Genomic DNA, 19,574 nt, shown 5'->3' with positions numbered 1-19,574 from the left:
CATCCCACCCCTTCCTACCGCTCCTCGCCTAGCTACTCTTTCTAGCTGCCATCCTAATCTTCATTTTTCCTTCTCCATGAAACTCCTGGAAGTAGGTTATACTTCCTGCAGTCACTTCTTAACCCTGAAAACTGCTGCTTCCACTCTATTGAAATCCCTTTTACAAAGATCTTCATGGACATCCTCCTCATCGAGCTAACAGGACTCTCCTCTGCCTTCAGAGTCCCCAACCTCTTGGCAGCCTTTGGCAGTGCTGACAAGCCCTTTCCTCTTAGAATGTTCTTCCCTTGGTTTCCAGCCGCTGTGTCCTAGTTGCCCTCCATCTAACTCTTCCCTCTGTAAGTTTTGTTCCTTATCCCATCCCCTAAAGAGAGAGATTCCCTAGTAATCTCTCCTTAACGCTCTTCCTTCTGTTCCCCAATACTTCTCAACACTTGTATGTAACTGACCTAATCTACATCTAACAGCTCAGAACTCTCCCTAGCAACAAACAGACATTTACAGGAGCCAACAAGAAACAATGGAGACAGCCATGGATTTGGCATTTGCAGATCTATTAATATGTTCAAGTCTGGCTCAAATCCTAGGAGTTTTTACATAACTAAATATGGGAATATCACAGGGTTTTTGAAAGGATTCGATTATAAATATTTTCAAAGGGTTAAATAGACCTTAACCCTTTGAAAATATTTATAATTTGTATGTAAATATAAATATATATATTTAAATATTATTTCAAAATGTTTGCTGGATATCTTTCCTGTCTATTCCGTGGTCTTCAAATTTAGTATTTCTAAAATTAAATGCATTATATTTTCACTCACCCTTATACACACAACAGTAACTCTTCCTGATATCTGTATTTCTAGTCAGAGTATCAGTATTCTCCCAGGCAGCCTTATCAAACCTATGATCTTTGATTTCTTCCTACCTCTCATCTCGCCATTTAACCCTGCTACTCCCAAGCATCCAAAGCACTGAAACTCTACAGATTTTGTCTCCACAGTAGCTCAGTTATAGTACCTTTATTTTTATCCCTATTGTTTTTGTCACCTCTGTCCTGAGCTCCTACAATTACCTGATGTCTATTTCTAACTTCCATCATCCTACACACAAACTGTGAGGTTCATTTTCCTAAAACCTCTTAAACACTTTCAGTGGATTCCCTATTGCCTAATGAATCAAGTCCAAACTTTTAAATGTGATAGTCAAGTCCTTTCTGCTCTGGACCCAAAAATTGCTATCCAGTTTTACCTCTTTCTATTAATCTTCATGCAGCCCTCCCCCATCCAGTTGATTACTCTTTATTTTTTAGTAAGTCTTTTGATTCCTACTCAGAGTCTTGTCATGAAATCTCCTTCACCTAAAATGCTCTGTTTCCCCACTTACCTTGTCGTAATCTTCCCAGTTCTCCAAAATCCATTTCTAATGCCATCTCTTATGCTCTTATGCCATCTCCATAAACCTATTTCCCTCCCCTCAAAATGTAGTCCCTCTTCAAAATTTTTGAAGCACTTTTATTATATGTTTTCCATAGAGAGATGACTACTATCCACTTGATTGGATTATGAAATCCAGAAGTCAGAATCTAGCCTAAATTCGTCTTCATATCTTAGTCCCTCAAGCATGAGAAATACTATAAGTGGTTGAATAAATATTTATTGAATTGGTAAATTAAGCAGTAGAAAAAGAAGTGTGTGTTTTCACAATAAAAATTTTGAAATGTGGTACCCATCTTGCTGAAAAGTGATGGGAAATGTTGCAGAAGTGTTGCCTAGCCACCAAAAATAACATCGTTTGTAGAAACATGCCTTGATATATGTAGGTTAGTGGTACCTCAAAAGCCACATTAAGAAAATATTTTTATTGTGAAATACAACATAAGACAATCTTAATAAAGCATAAATTTTCAGTTTAACAAATAAGCACAAAGTAAAATCTGTATAATATCTACCCAGCTCAAGAAATAGAATATCGCCAAGACCCTAGAAGCACCCACCCAGGCCGCAGTGTGCCCCATCAGATCACAAACACCATGCAGTCACTTTCCTGACTTTCATGATAACCGCTTCCTAGTTTGCTTTTTTTTTTTTGAGACGGAGTTGCCCGGGCTGGAGTACAGTGACGCAATCTTGGCTCACTGCAACCTCTGCCTTCCGAGTTCTAGCGATTCTCTTGCCTCAGCCTCTGGAATAGCTAGGATTACGGGCACCTGCCACCATGCCTGGCTAATTTTGTATTTTTAGTAGAGACAGGGTTTCACCATGTTGGCCAGGCTGGTCTTAAACTCCTGGCCTCAAGTGATCTGCCCACCTTGGCCTCCCAAATTGCTGGGATTACACGTATGAGCCACCTTGCCTGGTCATTTCCTGGCTTTTTGCTAATGATTTTAGCCCTTTATGTATGCATCACTAAATAATACAGTGCGGTTTTACCTGTTTTTAAACTTTATAAACAGTAGGATCATTCTGTATATAGTCACAAGGATTCAGAAGTGTTTTTGTATCTTTCTTTGAACACAGTCATTCATGTTATTGCAAATAGTTGTAATTGTTGATTTTTGTTTCTATGTAACATTCCACTTTATGACTGTACCACAGTTTATCCAGTCTACTGTTGATGGACATATGGATTCTCTCTTGTTTGAAGCTTTAATGAGCAGTGTAGCTGTGCATATTCTTTCACACATAGCTTGGTGCACACATTTCTCTAAGATGGCATTGCTGAAAAGTGTTTTAAACTGCCACTGTAGTATAACTTGTTGGTAAGTAATAATTTACATTTTTCTAAGGTGGTCTAACTTCTATTCCTAGATTCTTATTACAAAAAGAGCATGATATAAATATGTCACATTAATTTGGACTTATGAATAAATTAGTGTATTCTAAATTATTATAGAGGCTGGGCGCAGTGGCTCACACCTGTAATCCCAGCACTTTGGCTGAGGCAAGCAGATCACTTGAGGTCAGGAGTTCGAGACCAGCCTGGCCAACATGGTGAAACCCCCTCTCTACTAAAAATACAAAACTTATCCGGGCGTGGTGGCCCATGCCTGTAATCTTAGCTACTCAGGAGGCTGAGGCAGGAGAATCACTTGAACCTGGGAGGCAGAGGTTGCAGTGAGCCAAGATTGCACCACAACACTCCAGCCTGGGTGACAGAGCAAGACCGTGTCAAAAAAAAAAAATATATTACTAGAAATGTGTGTGGTTGGCTGACTAGTTGGTTGGGCATTGGTTGGTTTCCCAGTTTTAGACTGAGCATACATATATGAAATATATGCACTTGACTGCATCAGGTGACCACTTACCTTTTCTGTGCTTTTGCCCTTTTTTGTAGTTCCCTTCTATCCCTTAGAATTATTTTCATTTCATCCCAGATTCCTATACTCAGCCTTATCAAGTTCTCTGTAATGTCCTTTTTCCTTTCCCTCACTTTTTTTTTTCCACTCTGGCCTCCTTACTCTTTGTCCCTGTGGAGTCACAAAATGCAGCAGAGGCTCTGCTTCTTACTCATCTTCATATGAACTCTGTTCGGTTAACTGCATAAGGCCAGCAATCTCTCCCTGTCTGGCCCTTCTGGTGTCTTCCAACCCTGTCTTCCCTTTTACTGTACCCTGGGCCCCTAGTGAAAGAACTGACCACTCTTGTGGCATGTCTTTGTTCTTTCTGCAACACAAAATGAACTAGCCTTTAATATCAATCATAGTAAGTAAAGATATGCTTTTTGATTTCTGAAAAATGCTTGATTTAAAAAATTTGTCAAATGAAATATTACCATTTAATCATGCTTTTTCCTTTAGACCTAATGCTTGAGATTTGTTCTAATAGAAAACATTCCCTGGTGGTCCCAATGGAAAACTTTTGGTAAGAAAAAAGCTAAAATAAATTCTAATCCCAGAACCTGCTGGATTTTCTGGCCATCTATTAGGAGGCTTTTCAGTAAAGCTATAGTGGCTCTTTAAGAAATGACAAAACAAAACCAAAAAAACCTCCACAGAATAGAAAGGAAGTGCTGCTGCCTCCTCAGATGCTAATTTTGGCTAGTCTTGCAACAGACCTGGCTAGGAGCTACAAATGGTTCCAACCAACCAGCTAGAAAAATCGTGGCACCAAGGGCAGAGTCCTAGACTTTGCGTCTCCAGCAACTATTTCTCTGGGAACTACCCGATGGCAGGCACCCTGGAATTTGAGGCTTGAGGAAGTATATGCCAAATTTTCTCATAAAATAATGTAAAATTACCATAGATTTATTTGCTTTAAAATAAGTACACTTCGATAAGCAGATGTTTTATAGAAGTGATCATGTTACATTGATGAAGCTAAATTTTTTTTAAGAGACTGAAGATTACTATGGAAGTTAAAGTTATAAAAGAACAATTAACTCATCAAGCGATTTCACTGCTGCTCAGCCTGAAGAAGATGTGGAACATTTGAGTTGATTATAGCTAATAACCCACGATCTCATTTACCAGAATTGTAATACAGAGAAATACATAATGTGGTACACTGGGAACTGGAACACTAATCTCTTTTTATTCCCCTTTCTTTCTCCTACTTACAAGCTAAGCTCAGCATTGGCCAGAGAGAAGTAACAGTTCAGAAAGGACCACTGTTCAGAGCTGAAGGTTACCCAGTCAGCATTGGCTGCAATGTAACTGGCCATCAGGGACCTTCTGAGCAGCATTTCCAGTGGTCTATTTACCTGCCAACAAACCCGACCCAGGAAGTCCAGATCATTAGCACCAAGGATGCTGCCTTCTCTTACGCAGTATATATGCAGCGGGTGCGAAGCGGAGACATCTACGTGGAGAGGGTCCAGGGCAACTCAGTCTTGTTGCACATCTCAAAGCTCCAGATGAAGGATGCTGGCGAGTACGAGTGTCACACACCAAACACTGATGAGAAATACTATGGGAGTTACAGTGCAAAGACTAATCTAATTGGTAAGTTGCTTGTCCACTTCTGCTAGCCAGCCCCTGAGAAGCCAGAGTCTCCACCATGACAATATCTTTCAATGTGACATGGCTTTATATTGTTCCATTTTCTTTGGGAAAAGAGCCCATGTACCCCTGTGGATATTTTGGAGATATGTCACAAGTGGGTATCTCATATTCTCTAAAATTATCTGTTTCTTTTTCTCAATTATCTTTGCCATAAAGATTTAGATGGTGTGTGGTTTTCCCAACGCCTTGTCCACAGCTATCCATAGGTTGCTAATAGCAACAGCATTCAACAAAGCTATGAGAGTTCTCCCTGTGTTGTCTCTGCTTGGAGAGAGAACAGTAATTTGACAAGAAAGCTGGTACCATAGGTGATAAGTCATTAACTTAGAAATGATTATTCTCAAACTACCATTCTCTAGCATATTTACATATTGGGAAAGGGTGATAGTCCTTGCAATTGTCACTTTGTCCCTTTGTCTGGAATATCTATCACCCCCTTTTCAGCTTAACAAACTCCTACATATACTTCAGGACCCAGTTTAGATATTACCTCTTCTGTGGAACTCATCTTGACTGCTTGGGCAGAATTCCCACTTTTGTTTCCTTTAGATTGTTTGTTCATACCACTACTATCAGCATGTATCCAGTTATATGGTAATTGGCTGTTTGTATGCCTCTTTCCCACCACATCCTCAGCTTCTACTCAGTGGCTAGCACTGAGTAGATGCTCGGTCACATTCATTGATTAAATCTAAGTGTTGCTTTCATATAAGCTTATGCTGTGTGATTTCATTTTAGGAAAACAAGAATGGTAGGGTAGTAAGATGGTTACCAAAACTTTAGTAAAGATTGCATTCGGGCTCTAAATGATACATTTTAACAGGCATTATTACATTATTAGATTATTACACAGCCTTATAGAGGAGCAGGTTAAGGCCCAGGGAGGTGAAGTGACATGCCCAAGTCCACGTAGTAAGGATGGATTTAGGATCAGAATCTAAGGATTCTCTGTCCCAGTGCTTTCTCCCTTTAAATACATGCTTTGTGTCTGAGTAGCTAAATTGGTTATAGCCTATGCTAATAAAGCAAAGTGAGGGTCAACACATTGATGAGACATTTACTTTGCCCAGTTCCGTAGACTGTACATAGATGCCAATGTTCCCATTGGCAATAGAGAAAGCATATGGATAGGAAAGCATATGGCAAGTGGAAAACCAACTCAAAGTCTGTGTACTTTACATAGGGTAGCTTGGGGCACCATCTAAGGAGGCCCACTGGACAAGCACTGGGACAGTCACATTATTATCATTCCTTTGTTTCCAGTTATTCCAGATACCCTCTCTGCCACCATGAGTTCTCAGACTCTCGGTAAGGAGGAAGGTGAGCCATTAGCCCTCACCTGTGAGGCATCCAAAGCCACAGCCCAACATACTCACCTCTCTGTCACCTGGTACCTAACACAGGATGGAGGAGGAAACCAAGCCACCGAGATTATTTCTCTCTCCAAAGATTTTATATTGGTCCCTGGGCCCTTGTATACAGAGCGGTTTGCAGCCAGTGACATACAGCTCAACAAACTGGGGCCCACTACGTTCAGGCTGTCCATAGAGAGTCTCCAATCCTCAGATCAGGGTCAGCTGTTCTGTGAGGCAATGGAATGGATTCAGGATCCAGATGAAACCTGGATGTTCGTCACCAAAAAGCAGACCGATCAAACCACTCTGAGGATCCAGCCAGCAGGTAATTATCTTCCTACGAAATTCATTAATACACTAGTATTAGGTAGTGGGTATTTATGAGGTATGTTTTAATTTTTGTTCTAATCTTTTGTTGGCTCTAAAAAAATTGGCTAGAAAGTTTGATTTAATTTTGTATTTTTGTCATCTGAGAAGCATAACTAAGAGGGAGGACATTCAGTTTTGGCTCTGCCCACAGATTTTTATGGGATAAGGTCTACTGAGTGGCTAGATCGATTCCACAAGCCAGTCATGGAAGTAGTTTTGTTACAATTTTTGCCAGTCTCTGTGTTCACACATTATCTACATTGTCTAATTTAGTCGTAACAACCACCCTATGAGGCAAGTAGTTGAGTCTCCGTTTTAAAAATGAGGACTCTGAACTTCAGACATGCTAGATGCACTGCCTAAGCCCACCCAGCTGGTGAGAGTGGGGCTGGCATTCAAAGGGAGGCCTGTCTCTCTCCAAAGCCCACTCAGCACAGACAGCTGGGCCTCAAAGTAGCTCCGGTTTCCAACATGAAGCCTTGTCCTCATCAGTGCTGGGGTTTCCTTCCACCTGCCCCCTTTCGCAACTTGGAATGCAGTCACTTTGCTTTTTTATTATTTTTTTAATTTTTAAACTTTTTTAAGGACAGGGTCTTGCTATGTTCCCCAGGCTGGCCTGGAACTCCTGGGCTCAAGCAATCCTCCTGCCTTGGCCTCCCAAAGGGCTGGCATTTCAGGCATGAGCCACCGCACACAGCCTGCTGTTACTTTTCATAATCTTTTGGCATTTTTGTCAAAGCAAGTATAAAGGCCTTGTCTGTGATTCCTGGTCTCTTTCTATAGGCTTTTGTCCAACAGGAAGGGGTTGCTAAACCATATACTGTATACCCATTGCTAAAAGCAATGATCCAATAGTGGATCATTAAAGTTTTTTCTTTATTAAAAAGAGTGTTATTGTGTTCCACTAAAAATTGTCCTGTTGGCCTCAAGTATCCAAGTTACACTCATGAGTCCTATGGAGCAATATCACACGTGCTTTTTAACTTCAGAAAATTCTGCTGGATATTCTTAGCCAAAACAGAGAGGAAGAAATCACAATTCACAGCAATTCAGTGTAAAATATTTAATATATATATTTAATTCAGTATACAATATTTTATTTTTTAATTTAAAAAGCATACGTTACTATATGTGTCATACATTTGTGCATATATCTTGCTTACTAAGAGTGCATTCAGAAAACCATGCGTACTGTCCTTTCTGGGTGATTTAAGGAAGAGTCATGAGCGTTTTTTACTCTAAGGATTTTTTCTTTTGGGGGTTTACCTACCACTATAGAATTGAACTCCCACATAAAATGTGATCCCTGTGGCATCCTTACAGAGGGTGTCATCTCTCTCTGGTACTGAAAGGACAGAGGCTGTGGGCTTTCTAAATACCTGCCTTGCTTTTGTTTCCCAGTGAAAGATTTTCAAGTCAACATTACAGCTGACAGCTTGTTTGCTGAAGGGAAACCCTTAGAACTGGTTTGCCTGGTTGTAGGCAGTGGGCGTGACCCACAGCTTCAAGGCATTTGGTTCTTCAATGGGACTGAAATTGCTCACATTGATGCTGGTGGAGTCCTGGGCCTGAAAAATGACTACAAAGAGAGAGCAAGTCAAGGAGAGCTCCAGGTTTCAAAGTTAAGCCCCAAGACTTTCTCTCTCAAGATCTTCTCTCTGGGCCCAGAGGATGAAGGCGCCTACAGATGTGTGGTAGCAGAGGTCATGAAAACACGCACAGGTTCCTGGCAGGTGCTTCAGAGAAAGCAGTCACCAGACAGCCATGTGCACCTGAGGAAGCCAGCAGGTACGTAAAGTCAAGACCAGGCATGCATTGGGCTTCTTTCAGATGCCCCCTTGTCAGTAGAAGACCGCTTCATGGATACAATGGAGATCTTCATGAAGAGCAGGTTTCAATCAGATTACATTGGAGGTGGAGTGGAGTGGAGTGGAGTCGAGTAAAGGAAGGCACCCAAACTAGCTGAAGACCCGAGTCCTATTCCTGAGTCATTAAGTAGGCTGTGACCATGAACACACCACCTTATGTCTCTCTAAGTCTCAGCTCCCTCATCTGTAAAATGATGGCACACAACTAGATGGTCTTTAAGTTCCTTCTTGCTGTCTTAGAGTCTATTTATTTTTTGTTCTAATTTTTACATATTAGATATTTCTTAAAGCAGAGAACATCTGTATTAATGAAGCCCTCTGCCTTTGTGTGTGTGTGTGTGTGTGTGTGTATGTGTGTGATACGAATAGGTTAAGAGTAAAAAGCTACACTTTGTCCTCCTTCCTGGGGAATGAACACCCGTGTTATCCTACCTTGAGACTCTGCTGGCATTTTTCAGTTGCCTTCTGTTAGTCTCCTACTATGTTGACCTGGTGTGGGAAATAGTCACAATTCTGACTCACAGTAAGAAATGAAGAGGTAATTGATAGTGGGCAGACTCCATCCTCTGCATTTTGCTGTGATGTGGTGAGACGCCGGTCCAAATGGTTCTGAATGTCTGCATGCACGGAACTGAGGAAGCCACTCAGCTCACCTTTACTTTATGAAGGTTGGGTGACCTTAAACATGTTTGAATAATCAGTGCCTTTTGTGTGGAGAAAAACAGACAAATCTACAACTAATATAAGGATTCACTAGGCTGGGTTTAAACTGAAAGTCCAGAAAGATTAATTGCCCAAAAAAATTTTTTTTAATGTTTTAAATTTTTAAAAACTGAGCTAAAAATAAAGATGTCCTTGTTGCACTGGCTTATTGGAGACATCTCCAAAGATAGATAAAATTTCCTTTCATTTTCTCCAATATGCCATTTACTAGGAATGAAGATGCACCGATTTGTCCTTGAGTGGCAGGCCAGGAAGTGTGTTGGTGTTCGTTTTCACACTAAACATTTGGTCTGTCTTTCTAGAATTAAGGAAAAACAATATAGGTGGGTTTATATATTTATGCAGAGATAAGTTTCTGCTTTATGCATCTCAGCCTTCTCTGGAACATATCTGCAGGCTTTTGTAAACCTGGTATGTGGGAATTTCACCTTAAGGGGAACTTCAGGGTACACAGCTGATAAGCCTATCAATAGGGTCACCTTCTAAAACTAAAAATAGTTCTTTGTATAGGCTGGAGTCTACACTGGGCTTACTATGTAGACACAGAAAAAGTTATTAGCAGATTTATTAAGGATCCTGTTTAGCATTCTGTTTTGAAAGTCAAACGTTACTTGAAGTATTAGCAACATTTTATCATTTATGAATATTTTAATCACCCATTACCATTGTGAATGTGTAACTTACACACATTTCATAAGTTTATTACTTCTTACCAAAAGGCAGTAATGGCCACAATGAACTAAGGAAACATTATTAAAAAAAAAAAATCATGTGAGTTTAAACTAATCATCATGGTTATGTTAAAATGGTGAGATTATGAGTAATAATTTCCCCTCCAATTTCGAAACTTCAGTTATGAGTCTATTTTTAACTTGAAAAAAATTAAATTCGAAAGCAGATTTGCTCTTTTTTAAAACATATTTATGGACATTAACCTTCATTCTCTCTTTGTTACTTATGTATATGTATGCGTAAAACAGTCAAAGACTGAACTCCTTTCTCCGCAGGGAAGAACAATTTGCAAATTCATTTAGATCCTATTTAGATTTCTAATGCCAGTTCTATTTTATTTTCCTCTTTTGCTTTGAATTACCTCTGCTTTTGCCAGAGCCTATCATTAAACACTAATGCTAGCAGCTAACCTTTACTAAGTACTTTCCCTAGCCATCCAGGCTAAGCTCTTTGCATGTGCCATTTGTTCAGTCTTCTCAACAATGCAGCAAGGTGAGCACTATTATTATCTCATTTTTACAGAAAAGAAAACTGAGGTCAAATATGTTGCCCAGGGCAATTCTGACTCCAGGAGCCGTGGCCTTAAATTAGTGTTGGGCTGCCTAGAATGTACAATCTCCTGCTGTATCTCTACATTGCTCACAAAGCAACCAGGAAAGACCTTGCAGAATTCATGTTTGTTGAATAAATGCGTTTGTTGAATGATGACTTGAATTTCCCATCTGGGAGCCAGATTTACATTTATGGTTTTACACTGTAGTTTAGATGTAAGAAGCCTCTCTGTTTACAACAACGTGTGTTGTTGTACACCTTGTTGTACATGTTGTTGTACAACAATGTGTGTTGTAAACAGACACTTTTTTATATATATATATATTTATTTATATATATATATGTATAATGTATATGTATATATACACGTATTTTCCCACCAAGTAATTGTTTTTTATGGAAATATTGTGAACAGAGATACAATTAACAATGTTTCTTCCTCATTCAAAACACTTACTAAACCAATCAGATTGATTAGGGAAAGATAAGAAAGAGGAAGATCGTCTTGAACTCTGAAGGTCTGAATTCTAAAAACTAAAAATTTAAATAAACACAGCTTTATTAGTTTCAGGCTCTTATATCTACCCTAATTAATATACTAAAACATTACCAGATGTTTTGCCAACTAGATATTCTTAAGGAAGAGTTGATTTAACAAACTAATAAAAAAATATGTGCAAGTGATAAATTGTTTAAGTAAGCTGGGCTCAGTGGTTCATGCCTGTAATCCCAGCCCTTTGGGAGGCTGAGACAGGAGGATCGCATGAGGCCAGAAGTTCAACACCAGCCTAGGTAACAAAGAGAGACCTTATCTCTACAAAAAATTTAAAAATTAGCCGGCATGTTGGCACGTGCCTGTAGTCCCAGCTACTGAGGCACGAGGCAGGAGGATCACTTGAGCCAAGGAGTTTGAGGTTGCAGTGAGTTAAGATCACAGCGCTGTGTTCCAGCCTGCACAACAGAGCAAGACTCAGTCTTTAGAAATAAATAAATTGTTGAAGGGTAAATACATCCTCTGATATTCTTTCTGCTATCTTGTTTCCACTATTTAAGATTTGGCAAATCTTTTGCCTGAGGGTGGTGCAAGAGGAAACAGCCCAATTTGACTTGTCACAAACTAGTCAAGTCCTAATTAATGAAATTTCACTGTATTTTAGAACATTTCTTATTTACCTAAAACAGTTTTGTTCTTCTATAATCTGTAACTCACAGCAAGAAGTGTGGTCGTGTCTACCAAGAACAAGCAGCAAGCTGTGTGGGAAGGAGAGACACTCACCCTTCTCTGTAAGGCTGATGGAGCTGAAAGTCCCCTGTCTGTGAGCTGGTGGCACATCCCACGGGACCAGACACAGCCCGAGTTTGTGGCTGGCATGGGGCAGGATGGCATTGTGCAGCTGGGTGCCTCCTATGGGGGACCCAGTTACCATGGCAACACAAGGCTGGAAAAAATGGACTGGGCCACCTTCCAGCTGGAGATCACCTTCACTGCCATCACAGACAGTGGCGCATATGAGTGCAGAGTATCTGAGAAGTCTCGGAACCAGGCCAGAGATCTGAGCTGGACTCAGAAGATTTCAGTTACTGTAAAGTCTCTGGGTAAGTGTCAAAGGAAGTCCTTTTCTGTACCTGTATATCACTCAATTCATTCTGCAGTGGAATTGGAGTGCGTGTTATCCTGAATCCCCTAGTGATGGTATGTGTACCCTAGGACACAGAGCATAGTCTCTGGCTACCCTCTCTGTCAATTAATCTTTAAAGTTTCTTCATTTTTGTAAAGATCATCTTTAGAGTGCAACTTGTAAATTGTTGTTCAAGGTTAAAAACAAAATCCTATGACTCAGCTTATAGACGAGTATAACTGAGCCTCTTACCTTCTGGCTTTTGACAGCTGTGGCCCTGGGATTGCAGAGCCCGTTGGAGCATGTGCAAAAGGGTTCTGATACTGAACCCACGCATGGGGGTAAGGGAAGGAGGCCAGACGACTAGGGTGGGGAGTGCTCCACCCACTCAGCAGCAGCTGTCTAAGTAGCAGATTGGAGAAACACTGCCTATTTGTTGTGGCTGCTGGGAACAGTCTTAGAAAAGGATCAACTTTGCAAAATTGAGGTCAGAGTTCAGGACAGACTGTACTGGGAATCAACTTCTACTCTATAAAATATGAAACTCCAAATGTACAAATGCATGGTCCTACTCAAAGAGGTGGCAACTAGAAAAACTTGAAAGTGCTGTATTTTAATCTGGTAAATATATTAGAAATTCTGTTTCATTTTTCTGTCTAGAGTCAAATTTACAAGTTAGTCTGATGAGCCGTCAGCCGCAAGTGATGTTAACCAACACCTTTGACCTGTCCTGTGTCGTGAGGGCCGGTTACTCTGACCTCAAGGTGCCACTCACTGTGACGTGGCAGTTCCAGCCAGCTAGCTCTCACATCTTCCACCAGCTTATTCGAATCACCCACAATGGCACTATTGAATGGGGGAATTTCCTATCCCAGTTCCAAAAGAAGACGAAAGTGTCGCAGTCTTTATTTCATTCACAACTCCTAGTCCATGATGCCACTGAGGAAGAGACAGGAGTGTATCAGTGTGAAGTAGAAGTTTATGACAGAAATTCCCTATACAACAACCGCCCCCCGAGGGCTTCTGCCATCTCTCACCCATTGAAGATAGCCGTCACTTTACCAGGTAAGTGTGGCTTGAAATTAATCCCTGTTTTAAAAACAAACAAATAGCAATCCTCCCATTTTGGGTAAGTTATAACAATAAAACATAAAATACTTTCTCCCATATTTGTTCTATCTAAGTAAGCAGCACGTGATGAATGATACCCAGGTTAACACTGAGTTAGTATGCATGGGTTGGCCATACTGGTTGTTAAAACATTGAAATACCTTCCATGCCAGCTAATTGCTGCTCTCTACCCATTCCCCATTTTCCCCTAAGTTCCCACCACCCAGCAACTAAAGGGTATCACATGGCACAGCAGGGGGCCTCTAGGACCTGGCTAGAGGGGAGAAGAAATGTTTTGGATTAGTCACTGTCCAGGCCTTACCAGTTAGTAAACATTTGCAGTGTCTCTGCTAGTGGTAGGGATAAGGTAAATTCCACTGGAATACATCCACCTACTTATTTGTAAGTTGTTAATGTATAAGAGTCAGAGAATTTATTATTACAATCAAATAGAATCCATCTCATCAACTGATAATAGAGCATAGGAGTTAAAAGTGAGATACTACCTAGGCAAAGTTCTGCTGTGTCATGTATCTTCTCTCTTATAGTTTGCATTCTCTTAGGAAGAGTGATGGAGAGACATTGAAGTCATTTAGATCTGACAATCACTGGATAGCAGAACAGCTTTGGATGAGCCACTTAATCTGCTCAAGCCTTAGTTACCTGATCTGTAAATTGTTAATGTGCAATTTAAATATGGTGACATATATAACATGCCAAGTACCTGACACACCAAGATGATGCTCAAACGTGGTCACTGTCATCATTCTCTCTGCTGCTGTGCAACATTTTTGGTAATAGTAATGATCCCCTTGTTCATGAATTCATGCTTAATTAATTTGTCCTCTCTGTGGTATTTGCAATTGCTGCCCCAATCTGGCTCCTTCTTGAAACTTCTTTTTTCCTTGGCACCATGACACAAGATTTTCTCCTCCACTGATTTATTCTTTAAAGAAAACAGTTTCTCTGGATTTTATTCTTAGCTTTGTTCTCTTTTCATTCTATACGCTGTCCTGTGGTGGACTCATCCCTACCCATGGTTACAAGCTGTATGTTCACAACTCCCAAATTCATTATCTTGACCAATTTCTCTTCTGATCTCCAGACTCATATATCCAGCTGTCTCCAAGACATGCCTGCACTCATTATGTCAAAACATAAACCCACCATTATCATCCAAAGCTCTTTCTTCTACATTTCCCCTTATGTCCCCACTCCCCACCAGTGATCCAAGTTGAAAACCTGAGTCATCACAACTCTTATGTTCACCTTGTATCTAAACTCCCATAGTGTGACATGCCAAGGTCCTTTATCATCTGGTACATTTGTGTCTTTCCAGCATCATCTTCTTCAACTTTCCATCATGAATTTGAGCTTCAGCCACACTGAATTACTGGCAGCTCCTCAATAGTCCATGTTCCCTCTCACTTTCAAAGTCTTTGGTCAAGTTGCATCTTTTTGTGTGGAAATCCTTAACCTCTTCTCCATCAGAATAATTCCTATAAACCCTTAAGACTCAGCTCAGAATTATCTCCTCCAGGAAGTCTCCCCTCACTCCTGTATTTGGGCTAGGAGACCCTGCTGTGTGCTCAGATAGGCACTTCTACATACCTCTGTCTTACATGAGGGACATGAGGAACAAAAATTTTACACTGAGGCCAGGCATGGTGGCTCACGCCTGTAATCCCACACTTTGGGAGGCCAAGGCGGGCAGATCACCTGAGGTCAGGAGTTTGAGACCAGCCTGGCCAACACAGTGAAACCCCGTCTCTACTGAAAATGCACAAATTAGCCAGGCATGGTGGCGTGCACCTGTAGTCCCAGCTACTCAGGAGGCTGAGGCACGAGAATCACTTGAGCACAGGAAGTGGAGGTTACAGTGAGTCGAGATCATGCCACTGCACTCCAGCCTGGGTGACAGAGCAAGACTCCATCTCAAAACAAAACCACCAAAAATTTCACACTTGAGAAAGGTTTCTCAAGAGTTATTTCAGCTGCACATTCTAAATGTGGAAGACAGTGATCAGGGCAAATATCACTGTGCTGTGGTAGAATGGCTCTTTGTCTACAAATGGCACTTGGCACCATCTCTAAACCTCTGTCCCTGCACTTGTCTCCCTCTAGAGTGTGAGCCACTGAGGGAAGATATCCACAGGGCCTGGAATCGTCTGGCACATAATATAGTGTGTGCTTCATAAATGTTTGTTGAAGGAAGATTAAAGGGACCTACGGGCAACATCAATAAGCAGTTACAAAAGTAGAGTGGGTGATGTAAGCAAGACATTAGAAGAAGATTTGGGAACAAGGATTGTCACTCATCTTTATGACAAAGCAGAAAAGCTGCTGGGGTCAAAGATTAGTTGGCTCCATATCTATACAATGTTCCCACAGTTAAGTGGCTGCAAAGACACACACAGTTTTAATCACTCATGTACAACTTCCTTTTGTTTACCCACATTTGAAGGCAGATACAACTAGAGTTTGGAAATTGTGAATCCAGAAGTACTCTGCATAGTAAACACACAAACACAGCATTAAAAGGGCCACTTTCTCCCAATCTGATACGTGAAATATGACAGAAGAGATGCTTGTGCTTAAATACTGAAGCAATAACATGTGGAAGAGAGATACTGGGCTTGTCTGTGTGACGCTCCCTCTGCCACACCACCCCTACCAAGCACAGGTAGCACTAGGACTAGTGGATGGAAGTTATGAAGACATAAAGTTCAACTTGATATCAGAAAGCATTCTGGAGGGGCAGAGCTGTCCAAAGATGAATTGGGCTGCCTTGTCAGCTAGTGATGTTGTTCAAAAGCTGGAGAGCAGTGAGTGGGGCTACTGTAGAGGGAGTTCATCCACATGATGGCGGGAGGATGCAGTGTCATACTTGACCTCTAGTGTCTCTACTACCTTAACTTTCTATTTCGTAGCAAAGTAACTGTTTCCATTTTTTAAATTTAGAGAGCAAGCTAAAAGTGAATTCAAGGAGTCAAGTCCAAGAGCTCTCCATCAACTCCAACGCTGATATAGAATGTAGCATCTTGTCCCGGTCCAATGGAAACCTTCAGTTAGCCATTATTTGGTATTTTTCTCCTATTTCCACTAATGCCTCCTGGCTAAAGATCCTGGAGATGGACCAAACCAATGTTATAAAAACTGGGGATGAGTTTCACACCCCACAGAGAAAACAAAAATTTCATGCTGAGAAGGTTTCCCAAGACTTATTTCAGCTGCACATTCTGAATGTGGAAGACAGCGATCGGGGCAAATATCACTGTGCTGTGGAGGAATGGCTCCTGTCTACAAATGGCACTTGGCACAAGCTTGGAGAAAAGAAGTCAGGACTAACAGAATTGAAACTCAAGCCCACAGGTAAACCTTGCGAGTGTACCCTCACAATGTCTGTCTGTCTGATGGCTGTTTTCTCTTGGGCAGCTGTTCTATGGAGTGATTATGTGGAAGTAAAAATATGACCTAAAGTCATAGGAACAGTATCTACCTACACATGACTGCAGGACCGGGTAGTCCACCAAAGGAGGGGAGGTCACTTAAGGCGATCCAATCTGAGGTTTTAGGGAGCTGAGGTAGGAGCAAGATCCCTTTGATTGGTTTGCTTCTCAGCCTGGCAGCCTGGTCTGTGCAGCTACCCAGGGTGTCGTTATCTCCAGATCTCTATAATAACAAGCTGTGTCATTCCAGTGGGGCTCTACTGTAATTTGGCAGAGAAAGAGGAATACGAAGCATATTTCTCCCACTGTGAACAGAAACTGTACAACTCTATGGGGATGTGTGGAGAAATTGCTTCTCAACATTTAGCTGCCTAAACATAAGGCAAATAAGAGTAGTTAACTGTTGGAATGGCTTACTGAGGGAGTCTCCTCTTCCTCAGGAGATCTTTAAAAATGTAATGGAAGTTCTGCACTGGTCTAAGAGTGCCGCTGTCTAAATGTGGGCAGACTTGATTAGGTCTCTCAGCATAGGTTAGGTCACCTCCAGTGTTGATTAAAATTAAATGAACGTCACAGCCAAGGTTCGGGAACTGGCCAAGATCCAACAGCACAATGCAGAGAGGTTGATCTAATTTGGTGCTTAAAATACTATTTTCAAGGTAACGTTAAAAAAAAATTAGATGATAATTGAGCATTACTATGTATTAGGCAATGGAATACAAAGATAAAGAAGGCACAGCCCTGGCCCTTAAGGAGCTCCCAGTCTGGTGGGACAACAAGGGCAAAACAGCAGCTTGGTTTGGGGTCTCTTCCTGCCCTCTGGCTTCCCTTCTGTATGTTCTTCAAGCCGCTTCTTCTCCCTGCTAAATGTGTGTGTTCCTCAGGGATAGATCCTGGGCCTATTTTGCTTCTTATTCTCTGCTTTCCTCAGAATTTCTTAACCACTGCCCTGGTTTCAACTACCACCTTCTAGATGATAACTTTGAGATTTTGTGCTTAGCCCTGATCTCCTGAGCTCCAAGCCTTCATACCCAACTGCCTGCTGTACATTTCTACTTGGATGCCCCCATACTCAGCATGCCCTAAATTGCACTTAGCATCTCTGCCATCTCACCATGCTCATTTGTACTTCTGCATTTCCCATCTGTGTGATTGGCATTCCGTCTCCCAGTCATCCACGCCAAACTCTTGACCGCATGTGCATGGCCCTCTTCAGGAGGCAGCCACTGCTTAGCTCAAGTGCTTCCCATGTAGAAATGTGAGCTCCGTGTTGTCAGATCTTTTTACATATCTAGAGATGCCTAAAATCTTTTTTGGTGACGTCTCCCAGTTTGAGAATGTCCACAACTAATTCACTTCTTTTTTTTTTTTTTTTTTTTTTTTAGACAGAGTCTCGCTGTGTCACTCAGGCTGGAATCAGTGGTATGATCTTGGCTCACTGCAACCTCCTCCTCCCAGGTTCAAGCAATTCTCCTGCCTCAGCCTCCAGAGTAGCTGGGACTACAGGCGTGCACCACCATGCCTGGCTAATTTTTGTAATTTTAGTAGAGATGAGGTTTCACCATGTTGGCCAGGCTGGTCTGGAACTCCTGACCTCAGGTGATCCACCTGCCTTGGCCTTCCAAAGTGCTGGGATTACAGGCGTGAGCCACTGCGCCCAGCCCAATTCTTTTAAAATACTGCAAGTGTCAAGCAGAACATACCTGTGGGCTTGGTGTGGCTGTGGACTTCCGGTTGTGCACGTCATTTAGGGAACAAGTTAACCAAGAGGCCCCAGAAAGATGCTGAGAATGCCTGGTCAGAGTTGTAAGGGGGATATTTTCTCTGAGGTTGGAAGAAAAGAAGTCAATTTCAAGGAGAAAATGGACTCCAGTAACAAAAACCACATAGAGGACAGAAAAGGACTAGAGGGTCCCTTGAACTGGGAAATTGGGCCCTGGCCAAGTAGAGTGATGGGATTGGAGGCCAGATCACAATAAAGTAGGAAGTAATTTGAGGCAAGGAAACAGCAACAGTATTCCATGTGCTAATATTCCACGTGCTACTCCACGAAGGAAAGGAGAGAGTAAAAATGGTAACTAAGAAAGAGTCCAAGATCAGACAGAATTATTCTCTTAAAGACAAATTAATAAATGTGTTTGAGTCAGGCACAGTGGCTCATACCTATAATCCCAGCACTTTGGGAGGCCAAGGCGGGCGGATCACCTGAGGTCAGGAGTTCGAGACCAGCCTGGCCAACAGGGTGAAACCTTGTCTCTACTAAAAATACAAAAATTAGCAAGGCATGGTGGCCCATGCCTGTAATCCCAACTGCTTGGGAGGCTGAGGCAGGATAATCGCTTGAACCCAGGAGGCAGAGGTTGCGGTGAGCCGAGATCGTGCCACTGCACTCCAGCCTGGGCGACAGAGCGAGACTCTGTCTCAAAAAAAAAAATAAATAAAATAAAAATAAATAAATAAATAAATAAATAAATAAATAAATAAATGTGTTTGTAGTGGAACTGAAAATGTAATGCACACTATAATTTCTTTATTTTGTTTGTAACTACTTTGGCTGTCATTCTAAATCCTCACCTGCTGGTTAGCAAGGGGAAAAAAAGTAAATGTCAAAATCTCTTTAAAACTTAGTCTAATCCAATCGTCTAAATAGCTCCCATGGATGGCTTTCTAACACTTGCATCAAAACGTTCAGTCTCTTGGATGGCCTCCTCTCTCTCTGCGTTTACACCCAAGATAATATCTGGGTGTATGGGAGGAGAGTAATTTGCTAAGAATGAGGGGTACTGGTGGAA

At 41.4% G+C, this 19,574-nt stretch overlaps 1 protein-coding gene across 7 annotated transcripts in view; it reads left to right on the top strand.

The window, feature by feature from the left end:
* CD101 (CD101 molecule) overlaps positions 1-19,574 on the top strand; it is a 46,017-nt gene that overhangs the window by 14,839 nt on the left and 11,604 nt on the right. For all 7 annotated transcript variants that reach the window (XR_010123692.1, XM_063651532.1, XM_063651531.1 and 4 more), the window contains 6 exons: positions 4,565-4,945; positions 6,269-6,685; positions 8,131-8,517; positions 11,817-12,200; positions 12,884-13,288; positions 16,295-16,705. Coding sequence is in view for 6 of the 7 variants with exons in the window: in XM_063651532.1 (XP_063507602.1) it covers positions 4,565-4,945; positions 6,269-6,685; positions 8,131-8,517; positions 11,817-12,200; positions 12,884-13,288; positions 16,295-16,705 (2,385 nt within the window). In the remaining variant the exon portion in view is untranslated. The remainder of the gene's footprint in view (positions 1-4,564; positions 4,946-6,268; positions 6,686-8,130; positions 8,518-11,816; positions 12,201-12,883; positions 13,289-16,294; positions 16,706-19,574) is intronic.

The sequence above is a fragment of the Pongo pygmaeus genome, chromosome 1 (assembly GCF_028885625.2).
Source record: "Pongo pygmaeus isolate AG05252 chromosome 1, NHGRI_mPonPyg2-v2.0_pri, whole genome shotgun sequence".
NCBI lineage: Eukaryota > Metazoa > Chordata > Mammalia > Primates > Hominidae > Pongo > Pongo pygmaeus.
Note: the sequence above shows the minus strand (reverse complement) of the source record. Positions and strands in the feature narration are given on the sequence as shown.